The 15,589-nt window shown below is 40.5% G+C and overlaps 1 protein-coding gene across 4 annotated transcripts in view; it reads left to right on the top strand.

Moving 5' to 3' along the window:
• col9a1b (collagen, type IX, alpha 1b) overlaps window positions 1-15,589 on the top strand; it is a 159,330-nt gene that overhangs the window by 49,265 nt on the left and 94,476 nt on the right. For all 4 annotated transcript variants that reach the window (XM_069886151.1, XM_069886153.1, XM_069886152.1 and 1 more), the window contains 4 exons: window positions 8,579-8,632; window positions 10,674-10,715; window positions 10,806-10,862; window positions 10,960-11,013. In XM_069886151.1, the coding sequence (XP_069742252.1) occupies window positions 8,579-8,632; window positions 10,674-10,715; window positions 10,806-10,862; window positions 10,960-11,013 (207 nt within the window). The remainder of the gene's footprint in view (window positions 1-8,578; window positions 8,633-10,673; window positions 10,716-10,805; window positions 10,863-10,959; window positions 11,014-15,589) is intronic.

Genomic DNA, 15,589 nt, shown 5'->3' with positions numbered 1-15,589 from the left:
TGCTCAACCCAACTCTCTTTTATGTGCTGCTGAGAAACAAAATGTTATTTTGGAACTTGCACACTTTTTAAACTGCTATCTCTCTTTGTTGTTAAATCTTTGGGAATGGAAAAAATACAACTTAGAAATTGATTGGCCAGAGAAACCAATGGTAGTGATGTGGGCTAGTTATACTCTCATGCAGATGCCTGGACCTACACTCTTATTTGATCATCGTTCCCAGCTGCAAATGCTACAACTGTAAATTATTATTTTGTTTTTGACCCTAAGTTATATCCTGTAAATTCCAGGGCTTGTTTCTCTTGAGGAAAATCTCAACAGCCTAGGCAGAATTTATGCAACGAGAAATAGAATTGAGGTTCAGTTTGGGGATTTATATATAAGCACTGTAAAATGTTGGAGATCCAGCATGCTTGAAGTCACCGGAGAGGCAGGAAAACAAGAAAAGGAAGTATTATTGATAAGGGTGAAAACCAGGAGAGTTTAAAAGATCCAAGGGATGATGGTGCAAGGCAAAAGGGGATAGGAATATAATATGTAGGCCAACATCTTGCTTCAGAGGAACAGAAAACTGGCACAAACAGAATCAGTACCATTGACTGTGGTTGCCAAAGTGGCAGTAACATTTGATATCTGTTTTTATTTCTGCTGAAAAATAAAGTCTACAGTATTTTGCTTTTGATTCTTTATTAGTTGGTTTGTCCACTTCAGTTGCCTTAGTACAAAAGCAACAAATATGTGATTCTTAGATTTTCTGGACCCATCCCTTTGCCCAGAGTCACCACCTGGAATCTGCTTTCTTACACCTGAAGCAGGCATTGTACTCACTTTCCAGGCTCTGGAGTTGATCAGTGGGGTCCAGCCAATGAATGGAGCCAAGCCAAGGCTGCATTGGAAAAGCTGTGAATAGGCTATGATAGAAAGCAAAAATGAAGCTTCAAGTTATTTGATATAGAGAAACATTTGGACAGCACAGTTAGCATGAAGTTAGCACGTTTGTCTATAAGGAGTATGTATGTTCTCCTTATGTCTACCTGGGTCTTCTATCGGTGCTCTGGCTCTTCCACCCTCCAAAATTGTATCGGAGTTTGTACATTAATTGGTATATTTGCATGGCATGGGCTTATAGGTCAGAAGGGTTTGTTATTTGTGCTGTTCCTCTAAATTAAATTTAAAAAAAAATATTGAGATTGATGTAAATGATTTTAAAATTAAAGTCATTAAGCATTGAAGGAATAAAGTAAATCAGAATGGAATGATTCAAAACCAATAAATTAAAACCATTAAATATATAACTAGAAAATGTTCACTATTCTTTTAGGGTTGTAGAGATTATTGTGGACAGTAGAGAAAGCATTGATGTAACTCTGAGAAGACAGTTGGAACAGCGTGGACAAATGTGAGATTATACACTTTGGAAGAAGAATGTAAAAGCAAATTGTTATTTAAACAGTAGGATGTTAAAATGTTGTGAAGCAACTTGGGTTCCTAGTAAAGAAAGCCCTAGTGGTCGGTGTACAGGTGGAGCAAGTAAAAAGTATGACAAGGAAAATCACAAAACTATATGTGCTGGAAATGTGAAATAAATGCAGAAAATACTGGAAACACTTTAGCAGGTTAGACAGCATTGGTGAAGAGAGAAATAGAATTAACATTTAGCTCAAATACTACTTTGATCTGTAGAGTCTTTCCAGTATGATGAGTGTTTATTGGCTAATGGAATATTGACCCATGGAATATAAAATTAGGTAAGTTTTATTGAAACCTTACAGCATGTTGTTGAGACCCAGCTGGAGTACTGCATACAGTTTTAGTCTCTATATTCCTGGAAGGATACACCTGAGTTGGATGTAGTGCAAAGAAGATTCACTTGGTTGTTGTTGGGATGAAAAGTTGGATGCAAGAAGAAAGGTTGACCAAGTTGAACCTCTACACTCATTGGAATTTATAAGAATGAGAGATGATCATAATGAAACATTAAAACATTTGAGAATTATTGCTAAGATAGATGCTGAGAGGATGATTCCCCTCATGCATTATCTAGAATTAGTGGATATAATTTCAGAATAAGTATATGCATATTTCCTACAGACATGAGGAAAAAGTTCTTCTCTGATTCATGAATCTTTGGAATTTTCCAGCCCAGAGACCAGAGAAATGATTGAATATATTAAAGGTAGCAATAGATTTAAACTGGAAGAAAGTCAAGAAGTACGTGGAGTGAGTGGAAATGTGACATTGAAGATTAGATCAGCTATTAGCTTACTGAATGATAGAAATGACTGAAGGAACCATTAATCTACTCCCCATTCTGTTTTTTTAAAAAGTTCTTATGGGAGAACATTTTATGTGAGATATAAAGCACTTATAAGAGTGAACTAAAAGAGAAAGACGCATATACTTAGCAGATTGGGTTGCATCTGTGGAGAAAGTTTGTAATCCTTGTATTTGACACAAGGAAGCAAAGTTGGTTACCTGAAATAGTTGAATTCTGCATGAGTCCTGAACGCTGCAGTGTGTTCAGGGGAAGATGAATTGCACAATTAGCCTGGAACAGAGTAGAACTACAGGAGATGGAAAACAGGTCAAAATCTGAATGGGCAGAAAATTAAAGTGATGTGCAAAAAGAAACTTAACATGCTCCCTCTGCCTGCAGTCTGCATTTGGTGAATATTTTTGCAATTTCCTGTTTTTATTTCACATGAACATAAGAAATAGGGGAAAAAGTGGCCATCATTGCAGTCGATCTGCCCTTGGGTTCAATTCTGCCTACCTGCCTTTTTTCCATTTCCCTTAATTCCCCCACAATGCAAGTATCTATCTCACTATACCTTTAATACGCTTCCGAATTTGCTCCTTTGAACTCAGTTAATTGAGCTAATAGACTTGTTCATTACTTGCTTTGTGGAATACCAAGTTTTAGAAGGAATGCTATGCAAGGTTGATTCTTAATTCTAACATGTCAATATGAGTCTTTGAATGCACCAGTTCTTACATTATGCATTCCTAGTAGCCTTCTGCTGTTGTCTAATGCAACCTCATCTTGATCTAATACAACTGCAGACAACTCTGCTCTCTGGGAGCTGACATTGGTATCCTCTTCCCTTCCTGGTTGCAGTTTTCTTATGCCTGATGATTCACACATCTGGATTCTACCTTTACAGTGTCCAGGGAATCAATAACTGAGCTGATGATGTCATATCAAAGTGCATCTTCAATTTCACCCTGTTCTTATCGGATGTGAGAACATTGCTTTGGTACGAAGATACTCATGTTTTTATATTTTCGGTCATGTTGCTGGCCAAAATCTCTACAAAGGTCACTTATCTAGGGAGTAAGATAATATGGCTGCGTAGTCCCTCTGCTGTACTCTAATACCGATGCTAACATTGGAGTTGCCTGTCTGAAAGAGAGACTGAGTATGCAAGTTAATCTTGTATATAATGTTGATGTAATTATATAGATGTGAGGTTTGGGGTATGAGTTGCAGCAATATCTAAGCCCTTGGTGGAGCTTACATAGGCAGGAGAGTGGATTAAAACGGTGTCTGAAGACACAGTGATTGAAGCAAAAACACAATGTTGGAGAAACTCAGCAGGTCAACCAGCATATTTTAGATAGAAAAGATAAAGATACATGACCAATGTTTCAGGCTTGAGCCCTTTATCAAGGTATAAGCAAAATATAGGCCTTTCTCTCAATTCCTCCATCTCCATTGCATCTGTTCCAAAGAAGAGGTTTCCTGTGCAGATTGTCTGAGATGTCCTCCTTGCTCAAAAAAAAATCATCGGTTTCCCTCTGCCACCATCAATTCAGTCATTGACTGCATTCCCTTTATTTCCCACACATCTTCCCTTGCTCTTCTGCCTTTCGATACAAAAACAGGATTTCCCTTGTCCTCACCTACCATCCTGTCAGCCTCAACAACCAACATACTATCCTCTGCAATTTCTGTCATCTTCATCACAATCCCACCACCAGACACCTCTTTCCCCCTCCCCTCTCTGCCTTCCATGGAGACTTCCTTGTCCACTCATCTCTTCCTACTACTAACCCCCTTGGGCACCTTCCCCTGTAACTGTAGGAAGTGCTACATTTGCACTCACACTTCCTTCTTCACCACCATACAGGGCCCCAAACATTCTTTCCAAGTGCAGCAACACTTGTGAATCTGCAGGAGTCATCTACTATATCCAGTGCTCCCATTGTGGCCTTCTCTACATCAGAGACACTAGATGCAGTTTGGGAAATCGCTTCACTGAGCATTTTCACTCTGCATCAATGCCATGGATCTCCCATTGGCCATCTATTTCAATTCTACACCCCATTTCTGCACTGACATGTCTGTCCATGGCCTCGTGCACTGCCAAATCAGGCCACCTATAAATTGAAGGAGCCACACCTAGTAGTCTTTGTGGGCCCTCTCTAATCTGATGATATTAACATAGGTTTCTGCTAGACCACCAATTTTCCCTCTTCCCTATTCCCCCATCTCCTTTTCTCCAGCTGTCCACCCTCTTCCCTTTCCATTCACAGATTGATCCCCTTTCCCTCTGTTTTCTGTTGTGCCCTCCCTCCCTTATCCACCTGTTACCTCTTTGTCTGTTGGTGTATGCTCCTCCCACTGCCCTAACCCCCACTCCATCTTTTTCAGGCACCTGTCTACATTTTGCTCAAAGCTTGATGAAGGGTTCAAGTCAAAAATATTGGTTATGCATCTTTATCTTTGCTATATGAAGTATGTGGTTTGACCTGTTGAGTTTCTCCATCATTGTGTTTTTACTTTATACATGTAGTTGTGACTGATGGAGTTGTAGGACTAGTGCTTTTGAACAGTTTTGTAAATCTAAAGGAGAAGCTGGTGACAAAGATAATCAAATATGCTTTTTCGGATGTAAAGTCATTAAACATATTGATGTACCATGTATCCATTTTTTTTAAGCTTGTTTGTTGCCATGCACCTCCATAGATGTCTTATTCCTTTGCCTTGAGCAATATCTTTGGGATTTTCTCCCCTGTTGGACTAGAAATAGTTTTCCACCACCAAATCTGTTAGTGCACTGATTCCTATTGAGTCATGGATTCTCAGAAAGTTGCAGCATTACGTGTGCCTCCTGACACTCTTTGAGATGCAGGGTGACTTTAACTGGTGGAGCTTGTCTTCTGGTTAATGCAATGTGACGTAAGCTGGACCTCCAGATTATAACAATGCAAGAGCAGCATGCATTTTGAGTGTTGCTTGGGCCAGATCAAGTCAGCATGGGTTTCTCAGCCAACACAATCTCTGCAGCCATTTTTGGGTCCTATGCAGTTTATCTGTACCTTGTATATCATGGTGCTGCATTATTTTCAGGACTTGACTGCTGCCATTCACTTCCACAGCTGTCTTGTCCCATTACCTTTTGAGCATGTGGCTGGATGGCTTCTACTGGCTCTTTGTGGATATAGGACATCTCTCTGTCTTCTTCCTCCACCAAGTCATCCATTATAGCTTCTGAAAATCCTGGAACCAGCTCTCTTCCATCTTTGTGCCATGCTTCTCCAGGCAAGTCACACTCCTGTTTCTTGTCATTGTTAAGCTCATCTGATCACTGTTTCACATCCCTTGCTTTCAAAAATCTCTAATACTGTGTAACCAACGACATTGGGCAATATGCTATGTATGTTCTAATCATCAATTTGAGTGAATTGTTCACACACATATTATGTTTTATTTAAAACAAACTAATTGATAGGTGATCATTATTTTTAAATTAGGCCAAAAGTGTATTATGTGAACTTGGCTGAGTAGAAGTTAATCACTTCTAATTTTGTCATCCAGAATGTTATTTGAAAATCTATTCATGCTGCTATCTTGTCTAACTGGTGTTTTGATTTTTTTGGATGTTCTGGTGATACCTTTGCATTTCCATATGACCCTCCCAGCTCCTTTTGCCAGATTCCTCCAAAAGAATTGCTCAGTCATGCTTGTTTCCTACAGGAATGACTTGTAGTTAACCATTAATTTTATCTCTATATCTGCTCATGGTTGATCTTCCTCATCTTTGAACTCCTTTATAACAATCCCATAGCACTCAATTCCCCAAACATTTAAAAATGTATTTACCACCAATTTAATTCAAATGATCTAGCTTCCACAACTCTCTGGAGAGAAAATTCCAAAGATTCACTGACCTCTGTGAAAAGAAATTTCTGCAAACCTTTGTTTTAAATGACAGACCCCTTATCTTGAAACCCTTTTGATAATAGCCGGTAATGCCTCCTTAGGATCTTGTATCAATAAGGTCACCCTTTATTCTTCTAAGTACCCAAAACCTTTGATGGGACAATCTGTTTATTCCAGGAATTAGGCTGGTGAATCTCTTGAATGACTGTTTGCAATGTAAATTCAATGTAACTATATCTTTGGGTAAGGGAACCAAAACTTTAAGCAATACTTCAGGAGTGGTCTCACTAGCACCCTGTATAATTGTAGTTAAACTTCCCTTTTTCTGAACTCCAATTTTGGGGATGGAGTTTCAAGACTTGGATCTAGTAATGATTAAGAGATGGCAATATATTTTCAATTCACGATGTGTGCAACATGGAAGGGAACATGCAGGCAGTGGCATTTCCTTGCAGCCCTTGTCCTTCTTGGTGAAGGAGCTCACAGATTTGGGAGGTAATGTGTGTGCAGCTTAGGTGAGTAACTACAGTACATTTTGTACATAATACTCACTGTAGCCATCTGCATTGGTGGAGGGAATAGATATTTAAAGTGATGAATGGGATTCCATCAAAGAGGTAATTGTATCTTGTATGCTGTTGAGTCTCTTGAGTCTGAAGCTGGAATCATCCAGGCAAGCAATGCACTCTTGCCTTGTTGTTTGGAGATAGTGGAAAGAGTTACATAAGATACAAAACCTTTGTTGTGCTCTTGTAGCCATAGGATTTATGTGGATGGAGATAATATGGTGAGATATTTCTCTCTTCTTGCTCCTCCAATGAAGGAGAAGGCTAAAGAACATGAAAACGTGTGCCAACAGGCTTAAAGACTGTTATTTCCCTGCAGCCACCTGACTTTTGTATGATCCTCAAAATAATATCAAGCTGTCCTTGCTTGGTGAAAAATTATCTTTCTTTTTATTGTAATCCTATATCCTGTAAATTGTACTCTTTATACGACTACATGAACATTGGTAACCTGTTAGTTTGTTCGCAGAAAAATCCTCACTGTACTAGGTGTTTTGTGGCAAATAAATCTAAACTTTTAAAACACTTTTATTTGGTGATAATGAAGCCATTGAATATCAAAGGTTATGAAATAGCTTTTGCTTGTTTATGTGCTTCCATTGTGAGAAGCTGCAAATAGAATTGAACTTACCCTAATTCTCAGTGAACATCCTCTATTACAATGGAAGGAAAGCTTTTGATGAAGTAGTTGTTGATGATTGGGCCTGAGACATTTTCTGAGGAAATCCAGCAGTGATGTTCTTGGCTGGAATTGACTTTCAACAATAACATTTAAGTTTGAAGTATGAGTTTAACCACTGGACCATTTTCCCATAATTTGGTCTTTTGTACATTCCTAAATAAAAAAAGCTGGTTATCTGACTCCCTCTTTTTCTCTAATTTCAATGATTTAGCCAAGAACCCCTGTCTTCATCTATTCTCTCCATTGCTGAAACATAAAATTGTTCTTGTCCACCTTCTGGGCTCAAGACTTGAGGGCTGATGTTATTTTTCTTCCATTATGTGTTTACTATATGCTTTGGGAGTTTTCTCCAAAGGAGGGAAGGTAGGGGGGAAATATAGGAAGGAAATTATTTCTCATCATTCTTGTGCAAGTACTATGAGCTGGTACTGAAAGACTTAGTTATTCAGCACTCTTATGAGAATGTGCATGTTTCACAAACAAGTTCAAATTGTATGAGAAGAATCCCAAAGGGTTTGTGCATTACCAAGCGAAATCTGCAGTAGAACTGGGATTGTATGGGGTTGGAGAGAGAGAGAGAGAGAGAGAGAGAGATGGGGACTACCATGGGATAAGGGTGGCCATTCCAAAAGGAGGATATGGTTATAGGTTACCACACACACACACACACACACACACACACACACACACACACACACACACACACACACACACACACACACACACACACTCTCTCCAAAAATGTTATATTTTTATAAGTTTTAAAGGGTAGTGAAAAAACAACAAATGCAAACATACTGTGTGTGTGTATAGATATATATAGTAACCTATGACCATGTCCTTTGGAAATGGCCACCCTTCATAGGATTAGTGAGTAGTAACATCAATACTCAAGGGGCTAGAAGGGGAGCAGTGCAGCAGTAGGTGGGATATGTATCTTTGGTAGTTGGGAGGATGGGTTGAGGTATCATTTGTAACTGAGGAGGAAGGGGTTGTAGTGTTGGCAACCAGAAGGAAAAATCATGAGTTGTGTATGAGAGGAGTTGGATTAACGGGTTTACTGAATGTGCTGTTAATTTAGCATGTAGTCAGAGGCCTGATAAACACCAACAATTATTTTCCATAACTACTTTGGTATGAACCATGGTTTTATTTTAACTCCAGGGTGATCGAGGACCTATGGGACTTCATGGACCACCAGGGCCCCCTGGCCCCAAGGTAAATGATTCATTATTTTGCTGAAATATTTATATATATCCAGCACACACAGATGACTTTCTGTTTCCTGTTAACACTATTTCATTACATATAATGGGTCAATAGAAGCAACAATCATTTAGCCAGACTAACTATATTCAGCATGGCATAATTAATTTGCAATGTATAAAGATCAGTAGTAGACAAGACATAAAAAGAACTCCTTTTTATTTATCATCATTTGTCTTGTGATGGACAACCTGTAAAAGTAACCAAAGCATTTTCATCATTGTGAGTGTTCTATTAAGCAGGAAGACAATTGCTTTCAGGGAATGGTAATGTGTGTTTGCAGATAATTTAGTTTTTTAATGTTTGGTGAAAGTAACGCCAAGTCTGTGAAGGAAGAACATAAATTCTTGAATTTATTAAGATAAAAGAGACTGCAGATTTTGGAATCTGAAACAAAAAACAGAACATTGGAAGAACTCAGTGGGTCAAGCAGCATCCATGGAGGGAAAAGGTGAAAATTTATATTTTAGCTTGGATATACTAACTGTGTTACCACACCTTGAAGGTATAACCAAACATATTGGAATGCAGTAGCTATTATCACGTAAAAATGTGTAGCTACTATTTTGCTCACAGCAGGAATTCATATATACAGGCCCAAGAAAGGAAATGTTTTTGCTTGTGTTGGTCAATGGAAGATGCTGATAAAGATATATGAGATAACTTCCAGATTTTCAAATATTGCTGTGAATTTTGTAATATCCAACTAAGGCCAAGATTGGTCCATACCAATCCTGCAGAAAAGGAAGGTGGTTCAAAAGAGGATGAGAAATCATGTTAAACGATTCTGATGAAGAACAATTTCAACTCCATTGTCATGGTTGGTTACTGAAAAGATGATTCTTGCATCCTGGATTTTAGTTCAGAAAACCACATGGCACCAGCATGAAAATTGGAATTTATTTCCACATCAGTTTTCACAGTAAACTGACGGCACAGATTTTTTTTACTCACAGATGTAATTAACAACATTTTCACTGCTCTCCTCCTTAAATAATGATGAATTTACAAAATATTAGTTTGATTTTTTTCATTTCCCAGTCCCTCCCCCTCCCTCCCTCTCTTCCCCTCCCTCCCTCTCTTCCCCTCCCTCCCTCTCTTCCCCTCCCTCCCTCTCTTCCCCTCCCTCCCTCTCTTCCCCTCCCTCCCTCTCTTCCCCTCCCTCCCCCTCTTCCCCTCCCTCCCCCTCTTCCCCTCCCTCCCCCTCTTCCCCTCCCTCCCCCTCTTCCCCTCCCTCCCCCTCTTCCCTTCCCTCTCCCTCTCCCCCTCCCTCTCCCCCTCCCTCTCCCCCTCCCTCTCCCCCTCCCTCTCCCCCTCCCTCTCCCCCTCCCTCTCCCCCTCCCTCTCCCCCTCCCTCTCCCCCTCCCTCTCCCCCTCCCTCTCCCCCTCCCTCTCCCCCTCCCTCTCCCTCTCCCCCTCCCTCTCCCTCTCCCCCTCCCTCTCCCTCTCCCTCTCCCCCTCCCTCTCCCCCTCCCTCTCCCCCTCCCTCTCCCCCTCCCTCTCCCCCTCCCTCTCCCCCTCCCTCTCCCCCTCCCTCTCCCCCTCCCTCTCCCCCTCCCCCTCCCCCTCCCCCTCCCCCTCCCCCTCCCCCTCCCCCTCCCCCTCCCCCTCCCCCCTCCCCCTCCCCCCTCCCCCTCCCTCTCCCCCCTCCCCCCTCCCCCTCCCTCTCTCCCCTCCCTCTCCCCCCTCCCTCTCCCCCCTCCCTCTCCCCCCTCCCTCTCCCCCCTCCCTCTCCCCCCTCCCTCTCCCCCCTCCCTCTCCCCCCTCCCTCTCCCCCCTCCCTCTCCCCCCTCCCTCTCCCCCCTCCCTCTCCCCCCTCCCTCTCCCCCCTCCCTCTCCCCCCTCCCTCTCCCCCCTCCCTCTCCCCCCTCCCTCTCCCCCCTCCCTCTCCCCCCTCCCTCTCCCCCCTCTCCCCCATCCCCCTCTCTCCCCCCCATCCCCCTCTCTCCCCCCTCCCTCTCTCAATATTTTTCTTTTTTTTCCCCCACTGTAGGGACTTCCAGCAGTAACACATGAAGGCAGTGGTGAGGATCTGGTAAGGTTGAAAGACTATTGATTCATTGATTCCATTACAACATATTCCATAATCATTACAGTGTTATATAGAATGCCTGTTTGTTTACAGTGCCCTAATGCATGCCCTCCTGGTCTCCAAGGTTATGCTGGTCTTCCAGGAATGAAGGTAAATGTCCAATTTATGATTACTGAAACAAAAATTAAACAAATTGTGATACATGATGAAGAAATACTTTCATTTTATTCATTCTATTGATTCTTAGGGGCATAAAGGTGTGAAAGGCGAGGCTGGTGAACCAGGCAAACAAGGACATAAGGTAGGAGTAAACCAAGATTTGAAGTGAATGTACTTCTAAGATCACCGTATTTTCTTATCTTTGGCCCAATTAAATTCACAGAACCCAAGTTGCCTTAATGTTAGATTTTAATTTCTGGTAATGCATTGACATAACAGTCAAATAATAAATATTATTCACTAATTTCTTAATGTATGTGTGATATAGTCACAATTTTTTTTTCTTGCAAGCATGTATGCATTGTCACTGTTTGCAAGTCATTGATTTATATTTTACCTTTCAATTGTTTTCACAACTTTGCAGTTTAAGTTAACATTGTTTTTTTATTTTGCCTTTGGATCCAAGGAAATAATTAATGTGAAGTTGCATCCGACTAAGCTATTCTTGACCACATTATCAGAATTTATAAAAACATGATATCAAGTACACAACAGATCTGCACTGTTCCTGTATTGTATAGCAGATATAAAAAAAGCACATAAATAACAGGAAAGCAAGTAAAGCCAATGGATGAAGAAGAATATGGAAACACAAAACATAAAAATGCAGAAATTCCAAAAGCTGAAGTATAATAGTGAACAAAAACAGCTTCTGAGCACCGTACTGGCTTGATCACTTTTCTGGAATCCCATCATATATGGAACAAATGGAAGTGTACAGATACATAACTTTAATGGGGGAAAAAAATCTACATAAAAGTGATGAAGCCATGCACATAACTGCACACGATAAATCTGATTGAATCACATGCCAGAATTGTTACAAGAAGGATCCATTTCAACATTTACTTGAAGTTCTTCACAGAAACTTGATTTTCAGAGGCAGAGTAGAGAACTGAATTGGGAGGATTACAAACCTGTGCAGCAGCTGATTTCCTGTATTAGTGAGTGGGATGGCCAATGGATCTCATTGGAACTGTACTTTTTACCTTGATGTTGCTGCCAAATTGAATTGTGGTGAGGCAGTGAAAAGTGATACAAGTAACCCCTCCGTTACAAGGTTATGTTCCTAGAAAATGGTTCATATCACGTTTTTCTCTAACTTGAAGCCAAAGGGAATATTTTATTCGGTATCTTTAATTTTTGGGTTGTTTTTTGTGTTACCCAAAAAGTCTTACACAGGGGATGTCTCTACATTAATCTCTCACTTTATTTTTAATGTCCAAGGCCTCATTAAATTTAAGCACCTGGTAAATGAGGAGCAATGGAAAATGTGCCTTTTGACTAGAGACACAAAGGAAGGTTGTAGTTGCTCATAGCCAGTTATTTGAAGCCTGGGCATTGTCACATGAACCTATTTTGGGAAGTCCTTGTGATGTTTCTTTTATTGTAATAAAGAAACTCTGGTTCTTTTCAAACAACTATACTTTATTAGATATAGAACTCATTCATGACTGTGTAGAGGCATCAATCTTCAATCCCTGAGCTGCCACAAACTAGTCTCCAACTACATCCCCTTTCTTTGAGATGTTTAATTTAACAACATTACACACAAATACAGTTTTCATTTCAATTTAAAGTTTTACACAAACTTTGTGTGCAGTTCTTTTTCTTTTAGAGATTCAGTGTGTCAGGTGCTTTGATAACATGTGTGGATCTTCTTAACACAGGTGCTTGTGTCAGCTCTGCTGAACCACTACTGTCCAGCACTGGTGGTGTTACCTCTATTGCTGTGCAGGCTGTATCTTCTGCATTTGTCTGTTCCTGCAGTGTCTCCTGAATTTTCAGCAGGCTCTTTTGATTCCTCCTCAGTATTTGACTGTCCTCTGTTCTGACAGTGTAGGATCTTGGATTTACCTCCTCCAGAATAGTAGCCTTTTAATCCCAGGTGTTGGAATCTCTGATTCTCGCTGTGTCATGTTGTGCCAGTGGCCCTAAGTTCTTGCTGACTTGTCATAGTTTGCTTATTGTCTTCATTGCTGATGCTCTTGTTTCTTTTCAACATCTTCGATATCTCTGTTCTTGTTTGGGACTGCATTGTCGGGAAATGTGGTGTGTAGTCTACGTCCCATCAGAAGCTCAGTGAGTGACCTGCCATGTTCAAGTGGCAAAGCTCTGTAACTCAATGGAGCTAGATACAGATCTGAGCCACTGTGTAGTGTTTTCTTGAGCAATTGCTGAAGTATGTGAACTCCTTTCTCTGCTTTAATGTTTGACAGTGGATGCAGAGGACTTGAAGTCACATGTTGAAAATCATTCTCTTCTGCAAAGTTGTAGAATTGTCTACAGTTGTAGCTTGGTTCGTTGTCACTGTAGACAATTTGAGGATTGATTTCATATCTTTGATCACACCAGCAGCAGACATATTAGGAAACAGCACAATTTCCAGATAGTTCGATAAATAGTCAATAACCAGCAAGTGATTCTTTCCATCTATGTGGAACAGATCAGTCCCAACTTTCTGCCATGGTTCTGTTGGTATCATTTATGATCATGGATTCCTTTGCCTGCTTTGCGTGATGTTTCAAACAGGCCTCACAGCTTGAAACCATCCTGTCAGTGTTAGCATTTATCCCTGGCCAATAAACAGTAGTTCTGGTCCTCTTCTTGCATTTTTCCATTTCCAAGGTGTCACTCGTGACCCTTTTCAGCATCTCTTGTCACAGTGATTGAGGAATGATAATTCTGCTCCTTCTTAGTAGAAGCCCATTGACAACACTCAGCTCTGATGTTGTTGTATGGCTGACATTCACCTCTAGGCCATCCTTCATTCAAATTCTTGATATCCTTCTGTAGACTGTGTCCTTTTCTGTTTCAGCTGCAAACTGCTTGAATTTTATGTCAGATATGGGAAGAGATTCAGGGATCAGATTCACGTGGAGATTCACATCTGTCTCTGTGGAACTCTCATTGTGTACATCATTTCCCTGGATAACACATCAGCTAACACAATAGATTTCTCTGGTGCGTACACCAGTTCAAAGTTATAGCTTCATTTCTTTATTATCGCTATTAATGGCTTGTGGTCTGTCTCTGCCATGAATATTGATCAATCGTACATATAACTGTAGAATTTCTTGAGTCCATAGACCAGACCTAGACACTCTTTCTCGATATGTGCAAAATCAACATTCAGATATAGTCATTGTCATTGATGGATGTGCTATTGGCCTCCAATCTTCTCCCACAACCTGAAGTAGTATGGTGCTATGCCATCTGTTGAAGCATCCGTATATATTTTCATTTTTCTGGATGCGTCAAAGAATGTCAAAACTATTGGTTCTGTAGTTAGAATGGTCTTCCATCTTCCTCGTGGTTGGCTGTCCACTTGAATTCACATTTGTCCTGTATCAACTTCTTTAGGTTTGGTATGAATTTACCAATGTACCTAACTTCCAAAACAATTAAATTGTTTATTTTCAGCACACTCAATATGCCTTTTTTTCCAATGGGTTTGGGCATCTCTACAATTGCTTTCATCTTGCTCTTTTCTGGCTCCACATCTGCCTCTGACAGTTTATCTCCAAGAAAAGTGATTTTTTTCACACCAAACTGACATTTTTCTCTGTTTAAATTTTAATCCATACTTCTGGATACTTTGTGGCACTTTGATGATCCTCTCATTGTGTTGTTCTTGGGTGGATCCCTATAGGATTATGTCATCCATGTACATACATACCCCATTTATGCCTTCTATGATATGCTCCATTGTCCTGTGGAACACTTCCAGAGCTGAGGAAATTCCAAAAGGCATCCTCAGACAGGAGTATTGGCCAAATGATGTATTAAATGTACAGTATTTTGTGCTATTATCATACAGTTTTATTTGCCATAAGCCCTGGGATGCATCCAATTTAGTGAAAAACTTTTCACTGGCCATCTCACTTGTAATTTCATCCCTGATTGGAATCCAATAATGTTTCCGCTTTATATTGGCATTCGTCTTTTTGACACATACCATTAAATTCACCCATTCTGTGGGCTCCTCCACTTTCTTTATGATGCCTAGTTACACTATTCGGTTGAGTTCCTGCTTGAGTTTTTCTTTTCGTGGCACTGGAACTTGCTTTGGGACATGCACTACTGGCTGTGCATTCTATTTTAACTGTGTCTTATAGGTGAATGGTAGAACTCCAAACCCCTTGAAGATGTTGGGAAATTGATCCTCTACGTTGTTCTGCATATTGGTGCTGTTAATTTGGTACATACAGCCTCTTAACCAAGCTTAAGTTTTCACATGCTTTGTCATCCAGCAGTGATTCATGTCCATCTGTGACTACTGTGAACTTGAGGTGGTGCTCTTTATTTTTAACTCTCACCTTGAGTTTACATGTACTTTTTGTGTGGATGCTCTATCCATTGTAGGCTTTAAGCTGTAGAGGATTTGCATGGATGTATGGCTATGTCTTCATTGCCCCGATGTCATGCTCACATATCAAATTGTCCTGTGCCCAGCTTGAAAGGAATATTTGTTCCATTTGAATGCAATGATAGAGTCCACTTGTCCTGTTCAATTCTGTTCATGCTTGGTTGTTCAGTGTCTGTTGGTTTATAATCTTCCTGCATTACCAGGCCAACAAAAATTGTATTACTGAGGGAAGTTTTTTCTGTAGTGTGTACAGTGTGCATGCTTTCAATTCTCTTTTGTTTCCCTTTGG

Source organism: Narcine bancroftii, chromosome 6, assembly GCF_036971445.1.
Source record: "Narcine bancroftii isolate sNarBan1 chromosome 6, sNarBan1.hap1, whole genome shotgun sequence".
Classification (NCBI taxonomy): Eukaryota; Metazoa; Chordata; class Chondrichthyes; order Torpediniformes; family Narcinidae; genus Narcine; species Narcine bancroftii.
This window is presented reverse-complemented; position numbering and strand designations above follow the sequence as displayed.